The sequence below is a fragment of the Microcaecilia unicolor genome, chromosome 8 (assembly GCF_901765095.1).
Source record: "Microcaecilia unicolor chromosome 8, aMicUni1.1, whole genome shotgun sequence".
Lineage (NCBI taxonomy): Eukaryota > Metazoa > Chordata > Amphibia > Gymnophiona > Siphonopidae > Microcaecilia > Microcaecilia unicolor.
This window is the reverse complement of record NC_044038.1, coordinates 101493455-101505953: the sequence shown is the minus strand read 5'-3', so window position 1 is coordinate 101505953 and position 12499 is coordinate 101493455. Positions and strand designations below refer to the sequence as shown.

Sequence of the window (12499 nt, the reverse complement as noted above, 5' to 3'; positions counted from 1 at the left end):
AGACTGGGTGCAAGTGTGTCTGTGAGAGAGAGAGAGTGTGTGTGTGAGCATGAGTGTGTGTGCCAAGGCCCCCCTCCCTCCCTGTTCCAGGGTCCCCCCTCCCGCCCTCCAAGTTCCAGGGTTGTTGTCCCCCTCCCTCCCTCCGAGTTCCAGGGTCGTCCCCTCCCTGCCTCCCTCCGAGTTTCAGGGTCCCCTCCCTCCCCTGCATTATGCTCTCTCCCCTGCATTCATCCATATGCAGGCAACGTCCTCTGTGCTCTGCCCCCTCCATCCATCCATGTGCAGCATCTCTCCCCTGCCCCCTCCACCTCCCTCCGAGTTCCAGGCCCCCCTCCCTCCCCCCTCCGAGTTCTAGTGTCCCCCTTCCTCCCTCCCTCCCTCCCATTTCCAAGGTCCCCCCTCCCTCTGACCCTCCCTCCCAGTTCCAGGTCCCATGGAACTGGGAGGGAGGGGGGACGGAGAACGTTGGAGGAGTGACGTCAGCAGGTGGTTACAATCCCAGTGACACACATTGGAACGTTGGAGGAGAACGTTGGAGGAGTGATGTCAGCAGGTGGTTAAGATCCCAGTGAGACACATTGGAATGTTGGAGGAGCAAATTATTATATTAGATTGTCTGTTAGATGGAGTGTGTGTGGGGGGGTACTGCCACTGTGGCCCAAATGATCAAAAGCAAACGCAGGTGCTAGAGGCCATTAGTGCTGCACTGTTGCCCGCGTTAGCCTACATCCCAGGATCAGAGATGGCAAGCACGTGTAACAACGCGCTCACCTGCTCTGAATGCTAATAGCATGCAAATGCATGCTAACTAACTACTACTAAACAGGGACATTAGTATTCCAGGAATGGGGAGTCCTGTCCAGCATGCATTAGCATGCTAGAAGGCCTCTTCATTCCCCCAACAGAAGAGCCACAGCCCCCTAACTCCCCCATCCCCTAACAGAAGAGACCTTCAGCCCCCACCTGGTGGTCTAGTGCCCCCCCAGTCTGGTGGTCTAGAGGTCCCAACCCCCCCTACCTTCACTCAACGGAGGAGGAACTTTCACCCTTATATGATGCACTGGGCAGGGCACCACCATTTTGGAGGTGGCGCTGGAAGGAAGAGGGAGTGCTACTGCCTCCTCCATCATATAAAGGTATAGGGAAGAGAGGTCGGGGCCTCTAGACTACAAGATGGACCTCCAGCCCTCTCTCTGCTGTCAGGGGGTGGAGGGTTCGGGTCTTCTGCGGCGGGTGAGTTGGAGTCAGGTCTCTTGTGATGGTTCAGGCCACCAGGGCCTCTGACTGGGGGGGAGTTGGTTGGATGGGCTAGAGGTCCATCGGATCGGATCTCCAGACCACATTGGTGTTTGACAGGACTGGGCCTGTTTTAGACAGCCCGGACCTATCAAACAACTTCTATAGGAGGATTGTGCCTTGGGCGCATGCCCAGGCACAATCCTTCCGCAGAAGTATCCCTATGATCAGTGCTAACAGCGTGCCTAAATTTACATGCTATTAGCTCTGATCATAGGGGTGTTATTGCCCCACACTGTTCCAGGACTAATTTTAGAGCTCTGTTTGGAACAGCACAGGGCTTCTGATCATCGGGCTGTGTAAGGCCAAAAGTGTGCTTAGTACACTTCTTATCCTTGTGTCAGCCCTGGATATTTATATAGCAGGAAAAACTGAGGTGTAGTGGTAGAACTGTGGGTAGGAAAGAGAAGAGAAAAGATTACTCATGCTATGATCTCACTGTGCAACTGATAAAAAAAACTCAATCAAGTTTATTGTTGAAAAATTGTTTCAATTTTCCTTTCCAGAAACTATAAGAGATGTAGTGACTCCTGAAAAAGTCCACAGTACCAGCCATTCAACCTCAGCCTCCCCAGGTGAAGTCATAAAGCTTTTGGTTCTTTCAAGTAGTCAACACCCTCTTAATGAGATAGATTCAGACAATCCCACCGCAATATATAATAGTTTAGTTTATTAAAATTTTGATATACTGCCCTTCACTAACAATTAGAACAGTATACAATACAGTAAAATATACTTAAAATAAGCCAGCAAGGAACTACAAAATGTTTGACAGGAAAGGAGAAAAAAAAACATACGTAGGTGGCAGCTCTGGTCTGGGTCAGTTGGGAAAGAAAGGGGGGGGGGGGGATAAAACAGATGATGACTAGGCTGACGATGAATGTGGTGTAGGATCGTTAGAAGAAATGACTAAAGGAAAAGCAGCGATTTAAACAATGGGAGGGACTGCATGGAACGAACAGTGAAGTGCAGCATGCACGGACGCCGCTTCAGACTGCCTCTGCTTTCGCTTCTGTTTCAGCTGTTCCTCTGGTCCCGCCCTTCCGCAAACAGGAAATGAGGGCGGCACCAGAGGAACAGCTGAAACAGAAGCGAAAGGAAAGGCAGTCTGAAGCGGGGTCCGTGCGTGCTGCACTTCACTCTTGCCGGCGGAGCAGGAGGTAAAACGTTTGAAACAACAGCTGGTACTTACGAAGGGCTGGGGCACCCGAACACGTCCTGCTTGCACTCGGAGGCCACAGAGAGAGAGGGAGGGGGGCGCTGGGTGGTGGAAATCGGAGAGGGGGGCGCGGAAATCGGAGGAGAGGGGGGCATGGAACTCGGACGGGAGTGGGACCGTCGGACTGGAGTGGGTCCATGGAACTCGGATGGACGGGAGTAGAAGGAGGGAGGTACATAAGTACATACATAAGTACATAAGTATTGCCATACTGGGAAAGACCAAAGGTCCATCAAGCCCAGCATCCTGTATCCAACAATGGCCAATCCAGATCACATATACCTGGCAAGATCCCCAAAAAGTTCAAAACATGTTATACTGCTTATCCCAGAAATAGTGGATTTTTCCCAAGTCTATTTAATAACGGTCTATGGACTTTTCCTTTAGGAAGCCGTCCAAACCTTTTTTAAACTCTGCTAAGCTAACCGCCTTTACCACATTCTCTGGCAACGAATTCCAGAGTTTAATTACACGTTGAGTGAAGAAACATTTTCTCCGATTCGTTTTAAATTTACTACATTGTAGCTTCATCGCATGCCCCCTAGTCCTAGTATTTTTGGAAAGTGTGAACAGACGTTTCACATCTACCCATTCAACTCCACTCATTATTTTATAGACCTCTATCATATTTTAATCTGTTGAGTTGGTCGTGAGCCCTTGAGCCCTGGCTGAGGCCGTAGACCACCGACCCAGGCCAAGGGGAGACCGACCCACCACTGCATGCCCCAGCTACCCAATACCCCTAGCCTACCCCCTCCCCACAACACCTCAGGAAGAAAGGGAAATTGGCATACAGGTGGGCCTCGTGGCCAAACTGGAACCCAGACACTCAGAGCCACTCGTGCGGGTCTCACGGCTGAACTAGAACCCAAACACACCCAGGAAGGGGAGAAAGAACCTAGGAGTCCCCCCCGGGACCCCAAGGTGCCAGCCACATGCTGAGCACCAGCCACAGGGCAAAGGAAAACAATGAAGGAACCAGAGTGGGGCCACCCCCTGTCCTGCGCTGGTCCCCTGGGAGGGTAACTAATACAGGAAGTCCCTGTAACCGCGGGCGGATGTGGAGACAACAGCCCCAAAGGACCCCTCCCCCCCGTGGCCAAGGGGAAAATGAACACACCACCCCCACAAGCCAGAGACAGGAGCAGCAAACAAAAGGGAACCTAGGCCCCAGCCAAATGCCAGGGGAAAGACACAACAGAAAAGAAAGGAAACCTCAGACAGAACACCCCAAAGACAGAGGAAGAGCCACAGAACACAAGCGGTTAAACTTACTGAGCCAGCAGACAGGAACACAAGGGAGAGAGATCCTAAAATAAACAAACAAGCAGAGAGAAAGCTCCAGACTGGAGCTCAGCCCTGCTGAACAAACACACAGCTGGCTTCCCACTGAGAACTGCAAGCAAGGAGGGAGAGCCCAGCTGGAGGCAGTGAACTGATTACAGATTCACACACAGGCTGTAACCAGCTAACACAAACAGAGGGAAGGGAACAAGAATCCCTGAACATAAACATATATCAAACCAGAGCACAGAGCACGTTCTGACAGAGAACTGCACGGCTTTCTAGTCACAAGGAAATGTAACGCCAAAGCAGGGGAAGCAGCAACATGCAGGCTTAAGTACTACCCACTGACGTCAGTACAAACCCTGACAGCCAATCAGGAATGAAGTCCACCCCCTTCCCCTGCCAAACCTGCAGAATCATAACACATATCTCCCCTCAGCCGCCTTTTCTCCAAGCTGAAGAGCCCTAGCCGCTTTAGCCTTACCTCATAGGGAAGTCGTCCCATCCCCTTTATCATTTTCATCGCCCTTCTCTGCACCTTTTCTAATTCCACTATATCTTTTTTGAGATACGGCGACCAGAATTGAACACAATATTCGAGTTGGGGTCGCACCATGGAGCGATACAAAGGCATTATAACATCCTCATTTTTGTTTTCCATTCCTTTCCTAATAATACCTAACATTCTATTTGCTTTCTTAGCTGCAGCAGCAGACCTAGATCCCTTTCTTGGTCTGTGACTCCTAACGTGGAACCTTGCATGACGTAGCTATAATTCGGGTTCCGTTTCCCACATGCATCACTTTGCACTTGCTCACATTAAACGTCATCTGCCATTTAGATGCCCAGTCTCCCAGTCTCATAAGGTCCTCTTGTAATTTTTCACAATCCTCCCATGATTTAACAACTTTGAATAACTTTGTGTCATCAGCAAATTTAATTACCTCACTAGTTACTCCCATCTCTAGGTCATTTATAAATATGTTAAAAAGCGGCGGTCCCAGCACAGACCCCTGGGAAACCCCACTAACTACCCTTCTCCATTGAGAATACTGACCATTTAACCCTACTCTCTGTTTTCTATCTTTTAACCAGTTTTTAATCCACAATAGAACACTACCTCCTATACCATGACTCTCCAATTTCCTCTGGAGTCTTTCATGAGGTACTTTGTCAAATGCCTTCTGAAAATCCAGATGCACAATATCAACCAGCTCACCTTTATCCACATTTTTGTCACCCCTTCAAAGAAATGTAGTAGATTGGTGAGGCAACATTTCCCTTCAATAAATCCATGTTTACTTTGTCTCATTAATCCATGCTTTTGAATATGCTCTGTAATTTTGTTCTTAATAATAGTCTCTACCATTTTGCCTGGCAATGACATCAGACTCACCTGTCTATAATTTCCCGGATCTCCTCTGGAATCTTTTTTAAAAATTGGCGTTACATTGGCTGCCCTCCAGTCTTCTGGTACCACACTCGATTTTAAGGATAAATTACATATTTCTAACAATAGCTCCGCAAGCTCATTTTTCAATTCTGTCAGTACTCTGGGATGATTACCATCTGGTCCAGGAGATTTCCTACTCTTCAGTTTGTAGAACTGCCACATTACATCCTCCAGGTTTACAGAGAATTCATTAAGTTTCTCCGACTAGTCAGCTTCGAATACCATTTCCAGCACCGGTATCACTCCCAAATCTTCCTCGGTGAAGACCGAAGCAAAGAATTCATTTAATCTCTCCGCTTTGGCTTTGTCTTCCCTGATTGCCCCTTTTACTCCTCAGTCATCTAGCGGTCCAACCGATTCTTTTGCCAGCTTCCTGCTTTTAATATACCTAAAAAAAATGTCTAAGTGTTTTTGCCTCCAACGCAATCTTTTTTTTGAAGTCCCTCTTAGCTTTTCTTATCAGCGATTTGCATTTGACTTGACATTCCTTGTGCCGTTTCTTATTATTTTCAGTCAGTTCCTTCTTCCATTTTCTAAAGGATTTTCTTTTAGCTCTAATAGCTTCCTTCACCTCACTTTTTAACCATGCCGGCTGTCGTTTGGTCTTCCATCCTCCTTTTTTAATATGCGGAATATATTTGGCCTGGGCTTCTAGGATGGTGTTTTTGAACAGCATCCATGCCTGATGTAAAGTTTTGACCCTCGCAGTCGCTCCTCTAAGTTTTCTTTTCACCATTCTTCTCATTTTATCATAGTCTCCTTTTTTAAAGTTAAATGCTAACGTATTTGATTTCCTATGTATACTTACTTCAAAGCTAATTTCAAATCCGATCATATTATGATCACTGTTATCAAGCGACCCCAGCACCATTACCTCCCGCACCAGATCATGTGCTCCACTAAGGACTAGGTCTAGAATTTTTCCTTCTCTCGTCGGTTCCTCTACCAGCTGCTCCATAAAGCTGTCCTTCATTTCATCAAGGAATTTTACCTCCCTAGAGTGTCCCGATGTTACATTTACCCAGTCAATATCAGGGTAAGGTAAAATTATGTATCATACCTGATAATTTTCTTTCCATTAATCATAGCTGATCAATCCATAGACTGGTGGGTTGTGTCCATCTACCAGCAGGTGGAGATAGAGAGCAATCCTTTTGCCTCCCTCTATGTGGTCATGTGCTGCCGGAAACTCCTCAGTATGTCGATATCCAAGCTCCATCCGCAGGACTCAGCACTTAGAGAATTACACCCACAAAGGGACACTCTGCCCAGCTCACCACCGCCGAAACGGGGGAGGGGAATTAACCCAGCTCATCCCCACACAAGTGGGGGAGGGGAATCCGTCCAGCTCATCCCCGCGGAGCGGGGGAGGGACACCACCCCGCCGATGCGGGGGGATCTGGCTTATCCTGCAACCGCAACCGCGGGAGGAGCTGACTGACCCTAACACCGCCGAAGCGGGAGGGGTACAAAGCTGCCCTACAGCCGCACGAAGCGGGAGGGAGCGCCGGCAGAATTTATGTCTCAATCCAGCCCCGTAAAACGGAGGGGAGAGGAATGCAGCAGCTCACTGTAACACAAACTCGTCTCAACTCTTGAAGAATCCAATTGAAAAAACTTGAACACGAAGTCCTCCTGAACAGGAACTGAAGACTAAACTTGAACCTGAAATGCAACCAGAATATAAACAGTACAGATATCTGGGAGGGGCTATGGATTGATCAGCTATGATTAATGGAAAGAAAATTATCAGGTATGATACATAATTTTACCTTCCATATCATCATGCTGATCAATCCATAGACTGGTGGGATGTACCGAAGCAGTACTCACCCAGGGCGGGACATTGAAATCCCTGACCGCAACACTGAAGCTCCAAACCGGGCCTCCGCCCGAGCAGCCACAGTCAAGCGGTAATGCCTGGAGAAGGTATGGGCCGATGCCCAAGTTGCCGCCTTGCATATCTCTTCCAAGGAGACGGACCCGGCCTCTGCCATCGAAGCCGCCTGAGCTCTAGTGGAGTGAGCCTTCAGCTGGATAGGCGGCACCTTCCCCGCGGCCACATAAGCCGCTGCAATGGCTTCCTTGACCCATCTTGCCACTGTAGGCTTAGCAGCCTGCAGACCCTTACGAGGACCTGCAAACAGGACAAACAGATGATCCGACTTCCGGAAATCATTGGTCACCTCCAAGTATCTGATGATGACTCGTCTCACATCCAGAAATTTGAGAGCAGAGTATTCCTCTGGGTAGTCCTCCCTACGAAAGGAAGGGAGACAGAGCTGCTGATTCACATGGAAGCGAGAAACAATCTTGGGCAGGAAGGAAGGCACTGTGCGAATAGACACTCCTGCCTCAGTGAACTGCAGAAAAGGCTCTCGACATGAGAGTGCCTGGAGCTCGGAAACTCTTCTGGCTGAAGTGATAGCCACCAAAAAGACTGCTTTCAACGTCAGGTCTTTCAGCGATGCCCTCGACAAGGGTTCAAAAGGCGGTTTCTGCAAGGCTCTTAGTACCAGGTTGAGATTCCACGCAGGCACCACTGAGTGCAGAGGAGGGCGCAGGTGATTAACTCCCTTGAGAAAACGCACCACATCTGGCTGCGAAGCCAGGGAAGCACCCTTCGGGCGGCCCCTGAAGCAAGCCAGAGCCGCTACCTGGACTTTAAGGGAACTGAGCGACAGGCCTTTCTCCAGACCTTCTTGCAGGAACGCCAGCACTGAAGAAATTGGAGCAGTAAATGGAGAAAGTGAACCTGCTTCACACCACGCTGCAAAGGTACGCCAAACCCTGGCGTAAGCAGTAGAAGTAGAGCGCTTATTCGCTCTTAGCATAGTGGCGATGACCTTGTCTGAGAAGCCCTTCTTCCTCAGACGCTGCCGCTCAATAGCCAGGCCGTAAGACCAAAGGGGGAGGGATCCTCCATCACCACGGGACCCTGATGCAACAGGCCCTGCTCCACTGGCAGCCGCAGAGGGTCGTCCACTGAGAGCCTGATCAAGTCCGCATACCAGGGACGTCTGGGCCAGTCCGGACCCACCAGGATTATTCGGCCCGGATGCTTTGCCACCCGGTCTAGTACCCTGCCCAACATGGGCCAGGGCGGGAACACATAGAGAAGCTCCTGTGTTGGCCACTGTTGGAGAAGAGCATCTACTCCCAGAGATCGAGGGTCCCATCCTCTGCTGAAAAAGCGCGGCACTTGGCAATTGGCCGATGACGCCATCAGATCTAGGCTCGGCTGGCCCCAGCGCTTCGTGATGTCCAAGAACGCCTGAGCCGATAACTGCCACTCTCCGGGATCCAAGGTATGGCGACTGAGAAAGTCCCCCTTGACATTCATGACTCCGGCAATGTGGGCCGCTGACAGCTGTTCCAGGTTCGCTTCCGCCCACTGGCATAGATTCATGGCTTCCTTGGCTAGAGGGGCGCTCTTGGTACCTCCCTGGCGGTTGACATAGGCCACAGCCGTGGCATTGTCTGACAGGACCCGTACTGGCTTCAACGCCAGTACCGGGAGGAACTCCAAAAGCGCCAACCGAATGGCTCTGAGTTCCAGGAGGTTGATAGACCTTTGCCTCTGCAGGAGACCAGAGCCCCTGCGCTGTCCTTCCCATGCAGTGGGCTCCCCAGCCCGTCAAAGAGGCAATCCACTCCGGGGTCACAAGAGGCATCCCTGCAGACAACTTGTCTGTCTTCAGCCACCAGCTCAGCGCCTTGCGCACTGCTGGGTCCAAGGGAAGGCGCACAGCATAATCCTCCGACACCGGAGTCCAGCGCTGCAGCAGAGAGTGTTGTAGAGGTCTCATATGAGCCCTGGCCCAGGGCACTACTTCCATCGTGGCCGTCATAGAGCCCAACAGCTGCACATAGTCCCAAGCCCGAAGCGGAGAGGCTACTAGGAACTGGTCCACCTGAGCCTGAAGTTTGACAATCCGATTGTCCGGCAGGAACACTCTGCCCACTTGGGTGTCGAATCGAACTCCCAGATACTCCAGGGACTGAGTCGGGCGCAGCTAGCTTTTCTCCCAGTTGATGATCCACCCCAGGGAGCTCAAAAGAGCAATCACCCGGTCCACAGCTTTGCCGCACTCTGCATAAGAGGGGGCTCGGATCAACCAGTCGTCCAGATAAGGATGGACTTGTACTCCTTCCTTCCGCAGGAAGGCCGCGATGACCACCATTACTTTGGAGAAGGTCCGCGGAGCAGTAGCCAACCCGAAAGGGAGGGCTCTGAACTGGAAGTGTCGGCCCAGGACTGCAAAACGCAGAAAGCGTTGATGAGGAGGCCAGATGGGAATATGCAAGTACGCTTCCTTGATGTCCAAGGATGCCAGGAACTCCCCTGCCTTCACTGCCGCTATAACAGAGCGGAAAGTCTCCATGCGAAAGTGCCGAACTTTCAAGGCCCGATTGACCCCTTTGAGGTTGAGGATAGGCCGTACAGAACCTCCTTTCTTTGGTACCACAAAGTAAATGGAGTAACGTCCCTTGCCAAGCTGATTTTCTGGCACCGGAACGATCGCACCCAGGCGGATCAGATTGTCCAAGGTCTGCTGCACTGCCACAGCTTTGACCGGAGACTTGCAGGGAGAGAGTACAAACCCGTCTCTTAAGGGTCGGCAGAACTCTAGCTTGTAGCCGTCTCTGATGACTTCCAGCACCCAAGCGTCTGAAGTTACCCTGGTCCACTCGCCCAGAAACGAGGACAGGCGTCCTCCAATCTGCACTGGGCCATGGACCAGGACCCCGTCATTGGGACGAGACCCTGGGGGAGGACCGGGGGGCGCACCTCTGGGACGGCGGTCTCTGCGAAAGGAATGCTGCTTGGGGGAGAAGTTCCTCTTAAAGGAAGAGGGGGCAGAGGAGCCCGACTTGCCCGGGCGGTACCGACGGGCTTCCTGAAACCGTCCTCTGGAGATACCGGGGCGAGCACTGGCCCGAGCCCTGACCTCTGGTAACCTCTTGCCCTTAGACGTGCCGAGATCGGTCACAATTTTGTCCAGCTCGACCCCAAAGAGCAGCTTGCCTTTAAAAGGCAACTTAGCCAGGCGGGACTTAGAGGCGTGGTCCGCAGACCAATGTTTCAGCCAAAGCCAGCGCCGCGCAGAGACTGTCTGAGCCATACCTTTAGCCGAGGCTCTCAAGACATCATACAGTAAGTCTGCCAAATAAGCCAAGCCCGATTCCAGGGCCGGCCAATCAGCCCTTAAGGAAGGATCCGAGGGGGAAGCCCGCTGCACAAACGTCAGGCACGCCCTGGCCACGTAGGAGCCGCAAACTGAGGCCTGCAAACTTAAGGCAGCCGCCTCGAAGGACGACCTTAAGGCCGCCTCCAATCTTCTGTCTTGGGCGTCCTTTAGGGCCGTGCCACCTTCCACCGGCAACACCATTTTCTTAGTCACCGCAGTGATTAAAGAATCCACGGTAGGCCAAAGAAAGGCCTCCCGTTCACTTTCAGGCAAAGGATAGAGGCGGGACATAGCCCTAGCCACTTTAAGGCTCGCTTCCGGGACATCCCATTGAGCCGAAATTAAGGTGTGCATGGCATCATGCACGTGGAAGGTTCTAGGCGGGCGCTTCGTCCCCAGCATAATGGCGGAGCCAACAGGGGCTGAGGGAGAGACGTCCTCTGGAGAGGAAATCTTCAAAATGCTCATGGCCTACACTAACAGGTTGGGCAAATCCTCTGAGCGAAAGATCCGCGCTGCAGAGGGGTCATCCGCTCCATCCGAGCGGGAATCCGTCTCCTCCAAGGAATCCCCAAAGGACCGTTGGGAGAACTCAGATACGCTGCCCTCATCTACATCAGAGAAAACAGAGTCCTCTAAGGCCTGGGAATCCACCCGAGGGCGTTTACTTCCGGGGGCCTCAACCCCTTTATCGGACAAGGGAGAAGGGGCAGCGTTTTGCATAAGGAAGGCCTGATGCAGCAGCAAAATAAACTCGGGGGAGAAACCCCCCAGACTGTGCACTTCAGCAGCCTGGGCCACAGCCCTAGACGCACCCTCAACCGGCGCTCGCAAGAGCGGGGGAGAAACATGCTGCGCATCCAAGATGGCGTCCGGCGCGACACTCCGCAAAGGAGCCGCGCGGGAAGAACGGCGCTTAACTTTAGCCGCTTTTTTGCCGTCGCCCAAATGAAGGGCGGCCATGGCATTAACGTCTCCCAGCTCAAGGGCGGCCCAAGAAGAAGCCGTCCGAGCAGAGTGGCCGGCCAAGATGGCAGAGGCGAGCAGCGGGGGATGGGCGTTTATGGCGGGAAAAACTGCTGCACCGGAGGAAGACCCGGGACACTGACCGGCCTCCGAACTGACACCCAACAAGGGCGAATCAGACTTTAAGACCCCCGCATCCCCGCTAGAAGCGCACACGCGGTCCGGGGAACGATTCTTCGCGCCCTCGCCCTCCGACGCCATAGGCCACGTGGAGATCGATCGGGGAACCCCCTGCCTGCTATAAAAAGGTAAAAATTACCTGCTTCTCGCTCCGAGCTGTAACGACCTGGTGTCCCAGTGAGTAGCTGCAATAAACGTTTAAATAAACGTCGAAATAAACGCCCTTAAGGACGCCCCAAAATTTTTTTTTTTTTTAACGGAGCCAGCGGGAGGGGGGAGAAAAGGAGGGACCTGGCGCCACCAGGTTTGCACTTGCTCAAGAAGAGCCCTCAACCCCAGGTACTCAACAAAACCTAAAAATTAGGCTTGGAGACCTAGCCAGAGCTGCTGCTGTGTGTGACCACCACCTGCTGAGATAGAGAACATACTGGGGAGTTTCCGGCAGCACATGACCACATATAGGGAGGCAAAAGGATTGCTCTCTATCTCCACCTGCTGGTAGATGGACACAACCCACCAGTCTATGGATTGATCAGCATGATGATATGGAATTGAAATCACCCATTATTATTGTGTTGCCCAGTTTGTTTGCGTCCCTAATTTCCTTTAACATTTCTGCATCCGTCTGTTCATCCTGGCTAGGCAGACGGTAGTGCACTCCTATCACTATCCTTTTCCCCTTTACGCATGGAATTTCAATCCACAGTGATTCCAAGACGTGTTTTGTTTCCTGTAGAATTTTCAATCTATTTGATTCAAGGTTCTTGTTGATATACAATGCTACCCCTCCACCAATTCGATCCACCCTATTACTACGATATAATTTGTACCCCGGTATGACAGTGTCCCACTGGTTATCCTCCTTCCACCAGGTCTCAGAGATGCCTATTATATCTAATTATTCAT

General features: G+C 51.5%; 1 protein-coding gene across 4 annotated transcripts in view; it reads left to right on the top strand.

Moving 5' to 3' along the window:
• LOC115475873 (FXYD domain-containing ion transport regulator 5-like) overlaps positions 1-12499 on the top strand; it is a 314171-nt gene that overhangs the window by 155609 nt on the left and 146063 nt on the right. For 3 of the 4 annotated variants that reach the window (XM_030211930.1, XM_030211929.1, XM_030211928.1), the window contains one exon: positions 1803-1871. The exons of the other annotated variant lie outside the window; for it this stretch is intronic. In XM_030211930.1, the coding sequence (XP_030067790.1) occupies positions 1803-1871 (69 nt within the window). The remainder of the gene's footprint in view (positions 1-1802; positions 1872-12499) is intronic. 4 annotated transcript variants of the gene reach the window in all.